Source organism: Ovis aries, chromosome 7 (genome assembly GCF_016772045.2).
Source record: "Ovis aries strain OAR_USU_Benz2616 breed Rambouillet chromosome 7, ARS-UI_Ramb_v3.0, whole genome shotgun sequence".
In the NCBI taxonomy this organism is placed as follows: Eukaryota; Metazoa; Chordata; class Mammalia; order Artiodactyla; family Bovidae; genus Ovis; species Ovis aries.
In genome coordinates this window covers 35,071,506-35,083,709 of record NC_056060.1, presented here as the reverse complement: position 1 = coordinate 35,083,709, position 12,204 = coordinate 35,071,506, and the positions used below count along the sequence as shown (strand labels likewise).

The following is a 12,204-nucleotide window of genomic DNA, read 5'->3' as shown; positions in this document are numbered from 1 at the left end:
AACCTCCCATGATCACGTGAAAGTGGGATACACATTCTGTACCCCAGATAAGGAGAATAAAAGCTCATATGGATAAACCTCAGAGGTTTTTTTTCCCTAATAGTTAATTAGCATGTATTTTTCACTTATTCATTCCACAAATACAACTGATATAAGTGATTACTGCCAATTAGGGTGACCAGACATCTTGGTTTGCTCCGGACTGTCCTGGTTTTAGCACTGAAAGTCCTGAATTCTGGGAAACTCAGTTCCTGGCAAGCTGGGACAGATATTAATAGTTCCCTGCTATCAGCACCTACTATATACCAAGTCCTGAGTAGACAGTCATGAAGATACATAATCCTTTGATCTCACAGAACTGAAAACCAAGTGAGGGGGTATATGAATAACTGATTCACTTTGCTGTTCACTTGAAACTAACAAAACATTATAAGTCAACTATACGCCAATAAAATTTTTAAAATAAATAAATAAAATCAAGTGAGGGAGAGAGACAAATAGATAAAGAAGCAATTATATCTAGTAATAAGTGCTGAGAAGGTGGCTGTCAAGTGGATGGAACACCTATCTGCAATAGGGTGATTGCTTCTTTGAGGCAATGGTATTTAGGCTGAGACTAGAAACCTGGCGAGAGGAGACAGGGGTGCAGCAGTCTTCTGGACAGAAGTCTACAGAGAGAATAGATAAGGCCCTGAGACTGGCAACAGCTTGGCTTAACCAAAGAACTGAAAGGGAACCAGTGTGACTAGAGCTTCTTAGGCAAGGGGTAGGGGATGATGGAATGAGGCAGGTTAGAGGCGATGAGAAACCACATCATTCCCAGGTTTATAAAGCAGGATCAGGAGAACAAATTTTATTGGAAGGCAGTGGGGAGCCTTCATCAAATGATTTTAAGCTAGGGAAGTAACCACCCCCTGAGAGGGCTTTTAGAAGAGCACTCTGACCAACAGGAATCGACTAGAAGGCCAGGGAAGAAGTACCGAGGGGTCCACAGCAGGGCAATCAGAGTGGATGCGGCCTGGACAGCCTAAGTAGCCACAGGGACACAGGCAAGTGGGAGGACCTGAGAGATGCTGAGTAAAGAGTAATAATTCACAGAAGTGTAAATCTGAAATTCCTATTTTTTCTTTCATATCAAAATTGTTGATAGAAGAACATGATTCCAACAGTGGACACTGGTTATTTTTAAAGAATAAGGAACACAGCCACTGTGTACACACATGTCTGTGGGATACAGGTATGCCATACATGTATCTGTACATACATGTATGTCCCATTCTGTTTTGCTAGAACTGTTTCAACAAGCATGCACTATTTTTGTAATTAAAAAACAAAAGAAAACAAACCAAACCAATGAACAAACACAAAAACCCTTCAGAATAAGTAATTCCAAAGTGACAGTATAGCATTCTTTTACATATTGCATGACTGGAGCTAACTGTGGCAATTTCTTCCAACTACCAGCAAAGTGATTATAGTTATAGATAAAATACTGTGCTCTATAAATGCCCACACTGCCACAGAACTGATAAAATAAAGTCAGCTTTCAACACAATCAAAATGAAAAGTACATAAAAATCTTTAAAAAATTCTATTACTGTTATTTATTTATAATTGGTTCCCTCTTTGAATACTTTCTAACTAATGCACATTGGGCCTTATAGAAGAGATATCAGTATTACAGCAGAGGCTAGAGTAAGAACTCCCAATCTGACAGTGTCCTTTTTATCTCTAAGCAACCCCACTATACAGAAAAGTTAGAATCTAACTTTCTACCATGGATATGCCACAAGCAGCATTTGCTTATTCAGCAAAGATTTATTAATTGTCTACTCTGTGTCAGGCAGGCATTATTTTCAACTACCTACAATGCTTTCACTTGAGTCTCATAAGACAATTTTAATCTCTACACATCTAAGACTGAAGATATACTCTTCACCTCTAAACCTGATCTTCCTCCAGGGTTCCCTATCTCATGCCAGAACATCCTCTTCCTCACCCCCAGCATCCAATCAATCATCAAACTCACAGTTTCATAGCGTGAATATTATGTCCTATTGAATCCACTTTCTGCAGTGTCTATAACTACACCGGTCCAAGTTAGGCATTCATTCAACAAATATTGACAAGGCACATGCAGCAGGCCAGACACTATTCTAGATGCAGGGACACTCCACTGCCCTCTCGGAGCTTCCATTCTAGTGGAACTTACCCTCTCCACCATCTCTCACCTGGACTCCTCTATCTGCCACCTAACTGGTGTCCCTTCTCTAGATTACTCTTCACATGTCAGTCTGGGAAAACTTTTCAAAAGACAAAGAGGAACACCTCTTCCAGCTTAAAATCCTCCACTGGTTTCTCATTACCCTCAGAATAGAGTTCACAGTCCTGAATATTGCTGACCTGATCCTGCCAGTGGCTTAAAACTTCTTTTCAACCTCAGCCCACAGAGAGATAAATTAGACCTTATGAAACAATATCTTTATGAAACATACTTACCTTTATAAAGCCTGACATACAATTATTTTTTATACTTGATTCAATTTTGTTTTTATTTTTAATACTGGTTGTGATCCACTAAACTGGTTTTTCCATTTTCAAAGAATCCAAAGAGACTGCTTCTGCAGCTTCGCTTGGACCACTCTCTCTCCAACTAGTGATGTCGTAGTCACTGCTTCTTTCAGTTTCATGAGGGTGCTAGGCCCTTCCTGCCTCAACGGTTTTGTACATTTTGGTCCCTCAACCATGAACACTCACATGTCCCTGTACTCTTCAGTCACCTATCTCCTTGTCCCTAATCCATATTCCATGTCTCAGCTTAAATGTCACTCCCATCAGGCTAGCACTGGGTCCCAGGTCAAACTGTCACAGCATCTTTGTTCTTCCTTCCTAAGATGTAACAAAAATCTAAGGAAATGACTCTCTGAGCAATTTCAGCACCTGTCCCTCCCTCTGTGCTCCCCTACTCCCAGGTCCTGGAAGGTGGGAATTGCTTCCATTTTGTTCATCCAATAGCCTTATTGTCTAGCACTGTCTAACACATTTGTTGAAAGATTTAAAAAAAAAAAGAAAAAAATCTTTCCTTTTGGGGAACTTAGGAAGGGAGCAAATAAGTACAAACCAAGAGAAGGGGTGTTGAAAGACAGGTTTTCAATTTTTCCTAAAAGCCTGTTATGGCTCCCACTGGACTCAACCTTCCCTGCACTATTTCTAAAGGAAAGTCAACTGAAACTGGCAGATGAGTTACATCAGGCAAGATACAACATCATGGCACAAATTTAAAAACTACAGAAGTTAACACTGACACTTCTCACAACTTCATCCTAGACTTCAAACTGCTCTGACTCATGAAAAAAGACCTTAGGGACTTCCCTAGTGGTCCAGTGGCTAAGACTCCGTGATCACAATGCAGGGGGCCTAGGTTGGATTCCTGGTCAGAGAACTGGATCCCACATGCTGTAACTAAGAGTTCACATGCAGCAACTAAGAGTTCGCATGCCTTAATGAAGACTGAAGATCCCATGTGCTACAACTAAGACCTGGCACTGACAAAAAAAAAAAAAAGACTATATTAATAAGAAGCACTTCTAAATTTCCCAACTTTTATGTGAAAGATTTATGGAAGGATACTTTATAAGAATTATATTTTAAACACATAATGTCTAAAAATAATTCCTACAAAATACTTAGGGGCCTATTAAAAAAAAGTTTAATTTATGGCTACTTCAAGTAGCATGAGCAAAGAGGACAGGATAACACAATTACCATCATTTTAAATGAAGATGAAAACTACAAAATAACTGCAGGTAGCTTTTCTTTTTTCCTTGAAAAAGGCAGAGTAAAGTTCTTATTATAAACAGAGTTGTACTGACTTGAATAGACAACTTCTGATTCCTTTCTTGTCTTGGATGCTTTTCATATTACAGAACCTACTACATAAATATTATTCCGAAAGAGTGGCATATTATCTTCATATAGGTACAAGGTGGGGTAAAAAAAGCCTAGATTTGGCTCAAATTGTGTTATTTTTTCCCAAGAAGCACCAAAAGCAGTAACTCCATGATTTGCAATTCTAAGATGTTGAAAAAAAGGTGTGGCCAACATAAAAAATAAGGTCACTATCAGGTCAGATGTTAAAATGAATCCCTCAAAGGTCTGAGTTTTTAAAACCTTTGAAAGTTAAAACAAATTTCAAAGAACTCCAATTCAGTTACTACATACCTCTTCCCACCAAGAAGAAAGGGAAAAAACAAACAGGCCTCAAAAAAAGCATCCCAACAATTCAAATGGCTTCAGAGATTAGAAAAACCAGCTGCTTTGCCACCTTAAGGTTTGAGGTGAAGTCGTTCAGTCGTGTCTGACTCTTTGCGACCCCGTAGACTGTAACCTACTAGGCTTCTCCGTCCACCGGATTCTCCAGGCAAGAATACTGGAGTGGATTGCCATTTCCTTCTCCAGGGGATCTTCGAACCTGGGTCTTCCGCATTGGAGGCAGATGCTTTAACCTCTGAGCCACCAGGGAAGCCACCTTAAACATCTCTGTTAAATTCCTTTGGTTATGTGTGCACACACACTATGGCTGAGACAGGAAGCTATTTCTCTCCCAAACTACTTACAGTGTCTTATGAAAATGATTAACTTGCATACAGACAGTGGTCTCAGTGTTTAACACAAATAAGTACCTGGACTATAACTGGTAAAATGCCGTATTTTACCTCAGAGGATAGAGTCCCCTGAGAGTCTTCTGATTCAGTAGGTCTGGGATGGGAGCCCCTGCAAAGTACATCTTAAACAAGCAACCCAAGCAGTTTCATACATACATGTTCTTTCTCTCACCACCAGGAAAAACCAGTGTAGAAGGCTGACCTGCCTCACCTTCCGAAAAGACTAATTTGGAGGTAATATTCCTGACATAATGGCTTAGATTCCCACTTGGAAAACTCATAGACAAAGGATCTCCTTACTAACTGTGCTCCATTCTCACACTTGACACTCAGAGATTTGTCATGGTTTGTTCCTTTCCACAAGGCCTGCTCATTAGACAGCAAATACGATGCTATACCCCACCAACGAAGACCAAGAAATAGATGGAGTAGACCGAGGCATCTTGGTGAGGTAAGGCCCAGAAGGCATTAACTTTGTCCTGAGGATTCCTAAAGACCGCAAAACCAGGCTGACTTTGAACTTCTGCTCAAGATCTCTGGGAAAACTTCTAGAGAGCATAGAACTTTTTGAGTCTTCTGAAAGCCTGGCACAGGGCTGAACAGAAAGAAGGCACTGATGCCTGTTAGGATGCACAGGAAATGGGGATTTTGGTCTGGTTCCCATCTGATAAAAAGAATGCCAATGAGTTGAAAAGGAGAAAGCTGAAATTGCTGTTAAAATGTATTAGGTATTACTTACAAATTTTATGCTAATTTCTTTTTACAAATAGATAAAGTTGGGTTTAAAGTTGTAATCCCTTCAGTTTTCACTTTGAAAAAACTTTTTTGTGGATAAGGAAAAATCTTTCTGCTACAAAAGGAAGCTCTCTACTCATTTTACTTGTCAGACTTCTGTGGAAAAAAATCAAAGAATAATTTACAGCTTAGTGCATTTATCATCAGAACAGATGTCTTAAAAAAAAAAAAAAAAAGAACAGATGTCTTAAGAGTGCTTTACCAAGGAAGCCCCCCAAATCATCTTTCAAATTGATGTATCAATTTCCTCTATTCAATATACTTTACAAACATGCATTCGAGTAACATAGAAAATGACTATGAAACATCATTTTGCAATATGAAACACAGAATAGTTGGTATATGGAAAGAGCATAGGCCTTGCAGTCATACAGATTTGGGTTCAAATTCTACTACCAAGTTGTGTGAATCTAGGTAAGTTATATCTTCAAGCTCCATTTTTCTTATATCTAAAATGGGGAAAATGGTACCTACTTCATCAGAATTTGAAAACCTGACAATGTAAATAAAGCACTTAATTGAAGTGACTGGACGGCTCAGCGGGTAAAGAAACCACCTGCGATGCAGGAGACACAGTCATGAGGGTTTGATGCCTGGGTCAGGAAGATCTCCCGGAGAAGTGGAAACCCATTCCAGGATTCTTGCCTGAAAAATTCCACCAACAGAGGAGGTTAATGGACTACAGTATGTGCTCAGTCGCTTAGTCGTGTTCGACTCTTTGTGACCCCAAGGACTGCAGCCTGCTGAATTCCTCTGTCCATGGGATTCTCCAGGCAAGAATACTGGAGAGGGTTGCCATTTCCTTCTCCAGGGCTACAGTACCCTTCTGCAGGTCTCAAAGAGCCGGACATCACTGAGCGACTAAGCACACACAACACATAGGTGACTAGTTCACCCCAGTGTTAGTCACTCAGCCTTGTCTAACTCTTCGCGACCCTATGGACTGGAACCCTCCAGACTCTGTCCATGGGGTTTTCCAAGCAAGAATATTGGAGTGGGTGGCCATTTTCTTCTCCAGGGGATCTTCCTGATCTAGGGACGTTCACCCCAGGACCTATTTAAATGATAACTGATGTTATCATCAGAAAAACCTACATTTTAAAATTAGAAAATAGTTGTTTTTTAAGTTCTAATCCTAAGTGCCAGTCTAAACTTACCAGCCAAACTTTTACAGTCAAGAATATATTTTTACATATTTCAGGAGTCTCTCCTGTGAACATTTTCACCTTACCTTTCACTTTTTATCCCATAACAAGGTTTCTATCCCTCTGATACTTTTCCACAGGCCCCACTACTTCCTCATCTCCTACCTCCATACTACCATTTTCAAAAGAGCCCTCTTTTCTTCAACACCTCTCCAGTCCCTCTTTCTCAAAGTCCTCCCCTTTCATGCCCTAATATTTAAGTCCTGAGACCTCTGACCTAATACAGAGGACTCCCAAGAAGCCATTTGTAGAAAAGCTTTAGTTTTCAGGTGCTTGTATCAATTAATTCTTACAAATACTCAATCCTTTGTAATAAGCCAATCAGATACACAAGGCTGATGTTTTATCTAGACTTTACAGTTATGGCCAAAGATACATAGCTAGAAAACAGCACAGCCTAGAACTCAAAAATTTCAGATTCTAAGTTCAGTCCTCTACTCAACTTACAGAACTACTAGCTCTTGCATATCCTTTCTGTATATAATTTGTTCACTAAACATGGGGGAAAACTCTCTTTGAATCTTCTGTTATCACTGGAGCACTGCTACAAAGGACAGCTTCCTCCCTATAGTATCTCCCAGAGTATATAAACAGTTCAAGCAACCCCAAGACAGTGAGACGTAAAGTTAGTTTCAATGGCTCCTGAACATCTTTCAAGTAGAAAGAATTCTGGGATGCTGCATGAAAAGGGCCTCCATGCCGCCCTAGATATTTCTCCACTTATGCCCACTTTCCTCCTCCCAAGAGCTTTCCTGGGTCTGACATCTCAATGGGGACCCTTAACAAACACAAAACACCCTAGCTGCCAAGTAGGTTCGTGTCCACAGCTAAGTATTCTTCGCCAAGCACGGAGAGGTCGCCCTTCACTCTGTTCACACCCTCGTCTGAAAAACTTCATCTTCCACAGCCTGCACCTTCTCGGCCTCCCTCTCCCGCCCCCCACCCCCCGCACCGCCCCCAAAACCTCCCAAACGCCCGGGTTGGCGAGCGATACTTTCTATCTCTCCGTGGCCGGATTGCCTGGCCTGCTGCCTGCCGCCCCGATCTGGCCGTGGCAGACCAAGGATTCCTCCAGTTCCCCCAGTCCGAGGCCCACCAGCCTGGCCCCTGCCCCGCCTCCCCGCCCAAGGCGCCAAGTCCTTCGGGCTCCGTCTCCAGGCCCCGGCCAGACTCCAAGGGCCGCGGGCACTGCGGGGAGGACTGAGGGGGCGGCAGCGGCGTTCAGGACACGAGGCAGGCCGGGCGCTCCAGCCAGGAGGCCCGGGGCCCGACAGGCTCCCGACTCCCGTGGCCGGGACTCAGCCCTCCCGCTCCGCTGGCCCGCGCCTCCGCGGCCTGTCCTAACCTGATCCAGGTTCTCGTCGCTGCCGCTGTCCTCCGTGTCTGAGTCAATCACGACGCGGCCTTTCCGCTTCTTTACCATCGTGGTCCCCCGGCTCCCACGCCGGACGCCGCCCGGACTCCCCTCTTGCCCGCCTGCCAGTGGGACCGCCACTGCCGCCGTCGCCGCCGCCGCCGCTGCTGCTGTTCGACCCACACAAAGGCGACCGCGCATGCGCGCTCCGCTCCGCCCCTGGCCCCGCCCCCCGCTCGTCGCACGCCGTTCGCCGGCGCCCAAAGCCCCGCCCCTCCCCCCCCGACGCAGCGTGGGAGGCGGGGACACCCGGTTGGGTTCCGGGCGGTGAACGATCGTCCTGTACCCAGCGCCCGCAACTGGAAGCTCTGGGTGTGTCTCTGCTGTGGGGCCGAAGCTTCATGTACTGCCTACTTGTTTTGGACTGGAGCCGCAAGCATCTGGGTCTGCTCTAAGGAGCCTTTCGACTGTCTGACACTGATGGAGTCTCTAGGGCACCGTTAGGGCCGCCCGCCTGAAAGACAGATCGTCTGGACCACGCTGAGGACACCTGTTGTGGAACGAAGCCTGCCTACCTGGGCTGTGCGAGTGACAACTGATCTGGGACCTGAAGGATGCATCTGATTTACCCCCCAAAAAAAAGTAGAGGGAAGGGTATTCCAAGCAGAGAACCGTTTGGTCAAAGACATAGCGATAATAGAAAAAGTTGAGTTCAGGGAACTGAAAGTTCATTATGGCCGAACAGAGGGCGTGGTGTGTGGGGATGAGACTGTGGAGGCACGCAGCGGCCAAATCATTCAGATCCTAATAAACTATATTAGGAAGTTTTAAAATCTTTCGTACTGAAAGATTCTAAACTGTAGAACGACATTATCAGATTTGTGTTTTTAAAAAATTACTCTGGCTGCAGTGTAGCGAATGAATAAAGAAGGAAGGAGACTAAGGCAGGAAAACCACGTAGGCTGTTGAAGGCGTTTTGGCAAAAGATAATGCCCTGAATTAAGGAAAGTGAAAGTCGCTGAATCGTGTCCTACTCTTTGCGACCCCGTAGGCTATACAGATACGAAATTCTCCGGACCAGAGTACTGTAGTGGGTAGCGGTTCCTTTTCCAGCGGGATCTTCCCAACCCAGGGATTGAATGCAGGTCTCCCGCATTGCAGGCAGATTCTTTACCTCCTGAGCCACCAGGGAAGCCAGAACTAAGGAAGAAGCAGTGAAATTGGGGAGCAATGGATAGCTTCTGGATAATTTGGAAGGTAGAATGACTAGGACTTAAAAACTAGTTGGGAAAGGGGAAAGGTGACGTCCCAAATACAAATAATACTCAGGTTCTGGTTTAGGAAGCTGGTGGGTCCTTCATGGAGATAAGGAGCACAAGTGGAGAGGATGTTTGGGAGACTGGGTGTGTAGGAGATCAGTTCAGTTTTATGCCTGTTGAGGGCAGCTGATAAGAACAACTTCACAGTGATTTCTTTGTGGGATTTGGAATATAAGGTAGGGAGCATCAGAAACAATAATTTGAAACTGTTCTCAAAAGTTTTTGGAGTCCATTAATTTTTTATTCTGGTTGTGAAGTTGAGAGTTAGGCTTGAGGCTTCCCTAAGTGTTATTGAAAAGTGTTCAGAATTAAGGTAGAGAAAACAACCCAAATAAGGCCCAACTATCTCTACTCGAAAAACCTTGTCCTAAGAGAAGTCCCCTAGACTTCTCTCCCCCAGCGTATCCTTGGAACTGAGCCCATGGCCAAGGTGACCCAAAATGACCAGCTTACCTCCCTTGTTTCTAGCTACCTCAAAGGCTGGTGCCCTTCTCTGAGGACTGTCTTTAAATCTGTGAATAAAAGAAAGCTATAATATAGTCAGTGACCCTTGACTGCAATTAAGAAAGATGGGTTCTTTATTTGAGTGAAATCTATTGATTTTTCAGCAAGGGGCCTTCTAAAGCATTGTGGACTGGACTTAGTCCACGTTGAGACCAAACTGTGTCTGAAATGAATGAGTGAGCATTCTGTACTCTGAATTTCCTCTTGAGTTGGCTTCTCAGGGAACCCAACCTGTGAAAGTTTCCCCTTTGTAAAATGAAGATAATGATAATATCTGCTTCTTTGGGTTTTGCTAAGGTATAAATTCGGAGAAGGCAATGGCAACCCACTCCAGTATTCTTGCCTGGAAAATCCCATGGACAGAGAAGCCTGGTAGGCTGTAGTCCATGGGGTTGGTAAGAGTCGGGCATGACTGAGCGACTTCACTTTCACTTTTCACTTTAATGCATTGGAGACGGAAATGGCAACCCACTCCAGTATTCTTGCCTGGAGAATCCCAGGGACAGAGGAGCCTGGTAGGCTGCCGTCTATGGGGTTGCACAGAGTCGGATACAACTGAAGTGACTCAGCAGCAGCAGCAGCAGCAGCAAGGTATAAACTGGGCTTTTCAGGTGGCTTAGTGGGTAAAGAATCCGCCCGCAATGCAGAAGACCCAGGAAACCACAGGTTCAATCCTTGGATCAGGAAGATCCCCTGAAGGCGGGCACGGCAACTCAGTCTAGTATTCTTGTCTGGAGAAGCCCATGAATGGAGGAGCCTGGTGGGCTACAGTTCATGGGGTCACAAAGAGTCAGACATGACTGAAGCTACTGAGTGCATAGCACACACAAGGTATAAATTACTTAACATATAAAAAAGTGCTTTAAATACTTCCTGGTAAAGAGTAAGTACTCAATAAATGTCTATAATTGTATAATTGGGGAGGTGAATTACAGTAGAGTGAGTAGGGGCTGGAGGAATAGTGTTGGAAATGGGAAATTTTTGCTTTTTGTATACTATGGTATTGTGTGAACTTATTACACTGAATATGGATTTTCATCATTATTTATTTTTAATTTTAATTTTTTATTTTTGACCGTGCTGGGTCTTCATTGCTGCACATAGGGTTTTTCTAGCTGCCCTAGCAGGGGCGACTCTAGTTGTGGTGGGCAGGCTTTTCATTGCAGTAGCTTCTCTTGTTGCAGAGCACGGGGTCTAGGGTGCGCAGGCTTCACTAGTTGTGGCACATGGGCTTAGCTGCCTCTTGGCATGTGGTCCGGGAAGATCTCCTGGAGAAGGAAATGGCAACCCACTCCAGTATTCTTGCCTGGGAAATCCCATGGACTGAAGAGCCTGGTAGGCTACAGTCCATGGGGTCGCAAAGAGTCAGACACGACTGAGCGACTTTCTTTCTTTAGGTTATAAGGGTGGGACTCTCATGAATAAGATTAAGTGCCCTATCAAAGAGACGCCAGAGAGCTTTCTCACCACTTCTGCCAGGTGAGGACACAGCAGAAAGATAGCAGTCTGTACCTGCAGAGGGTCCTCACCAGAACCCAACCATGCTGGCAGCCTTAGACTCCTAGTTTCCAGAACTGTGGAAAATAGATTCCTGCTGTTTAAATGCAAGAAAAAATACTATGAATCCATTAAACATTTTAAACGAATCTGTATCCTGTTCCTTACAACTGTATCTAAAATATATTGAGAGTCATACAAGTAGGTATGTGAACTTTGAGAAAAGGACTAGGAAATCATTACTATGTAATTTGCCATGCTGTTGTAGAGTCCTCCTTTTGGTGACCTAACCATCTCTTAATGAGTTCAGGGTCTGAAAACTAACCCAGATCTAAAAGTGGGCAAAGGATGGTCACTATCCATTGGGGCAACTGCCCTCAGCCCCTGGTCACCCAACCTTAATTTCTTCTGATTAAAAACTGAGTACACTTGTTTGGCTATCTATTTTGTCTTGGGGAATGCTATATTCTGTTAACCATTTCCATGATTCTCTGAGGGTCAGGATTCTGCAGCTGTCATTCTGACTTTTCCACTCTTCATGATAATTGCATCTGCCTGGCTTCTCACAATTAAGTGATATTACCTGACTTCTTATTTCAAGACCCTATTGCTCCCCTTTCGGAACCCAGTTTTCCAACAGCTGCTCCTACTGTCAGTCCTCGCCTATAAAGGAAAACCACAGCTGAACTTTTGGTGATGCTGGCGCACCCCTTACCATCACATTCCTTAAAGTCTTGATGAATTCACACGTCTCCTCTTCGTCTTCCCACAGAACATGATCATTCTGTGGGATTTCTGACCTTAAGTACATCCACCTCCTGCTGACTTCTCTAAATTTTTTAATCTCTTCCTACACTATATGTCTT

General features: G+C 43.8%; 1 protein-coding gene across 1 annotated transcript in view; it reads right to left on the bottom strand.

The window, feature by feature from the left end:
• Window positions 1-8,239, bottom strand: part of RTF1 (RTF1 homolog, Paf1/RNA polymerase II complex component) — a 44,485-nt gene extending 36,246 nt beyond the window's left edge. Inside the window, exon 1 of the mRNA XM_027971693.3 lies at window positions 8,010-8,239. Coding sequence (XP_027827494.1) covers window positions 8,010-8,219 — 210 coding nt within the window. The 5' untranslated portion in view covers window positions 8,220-8,239. The remainder of the gene's footprint in view (window positions 1-8,009) is intronic.
• Window positions 8,240-12,204: the final 3,965 nt, after the last annotated feature.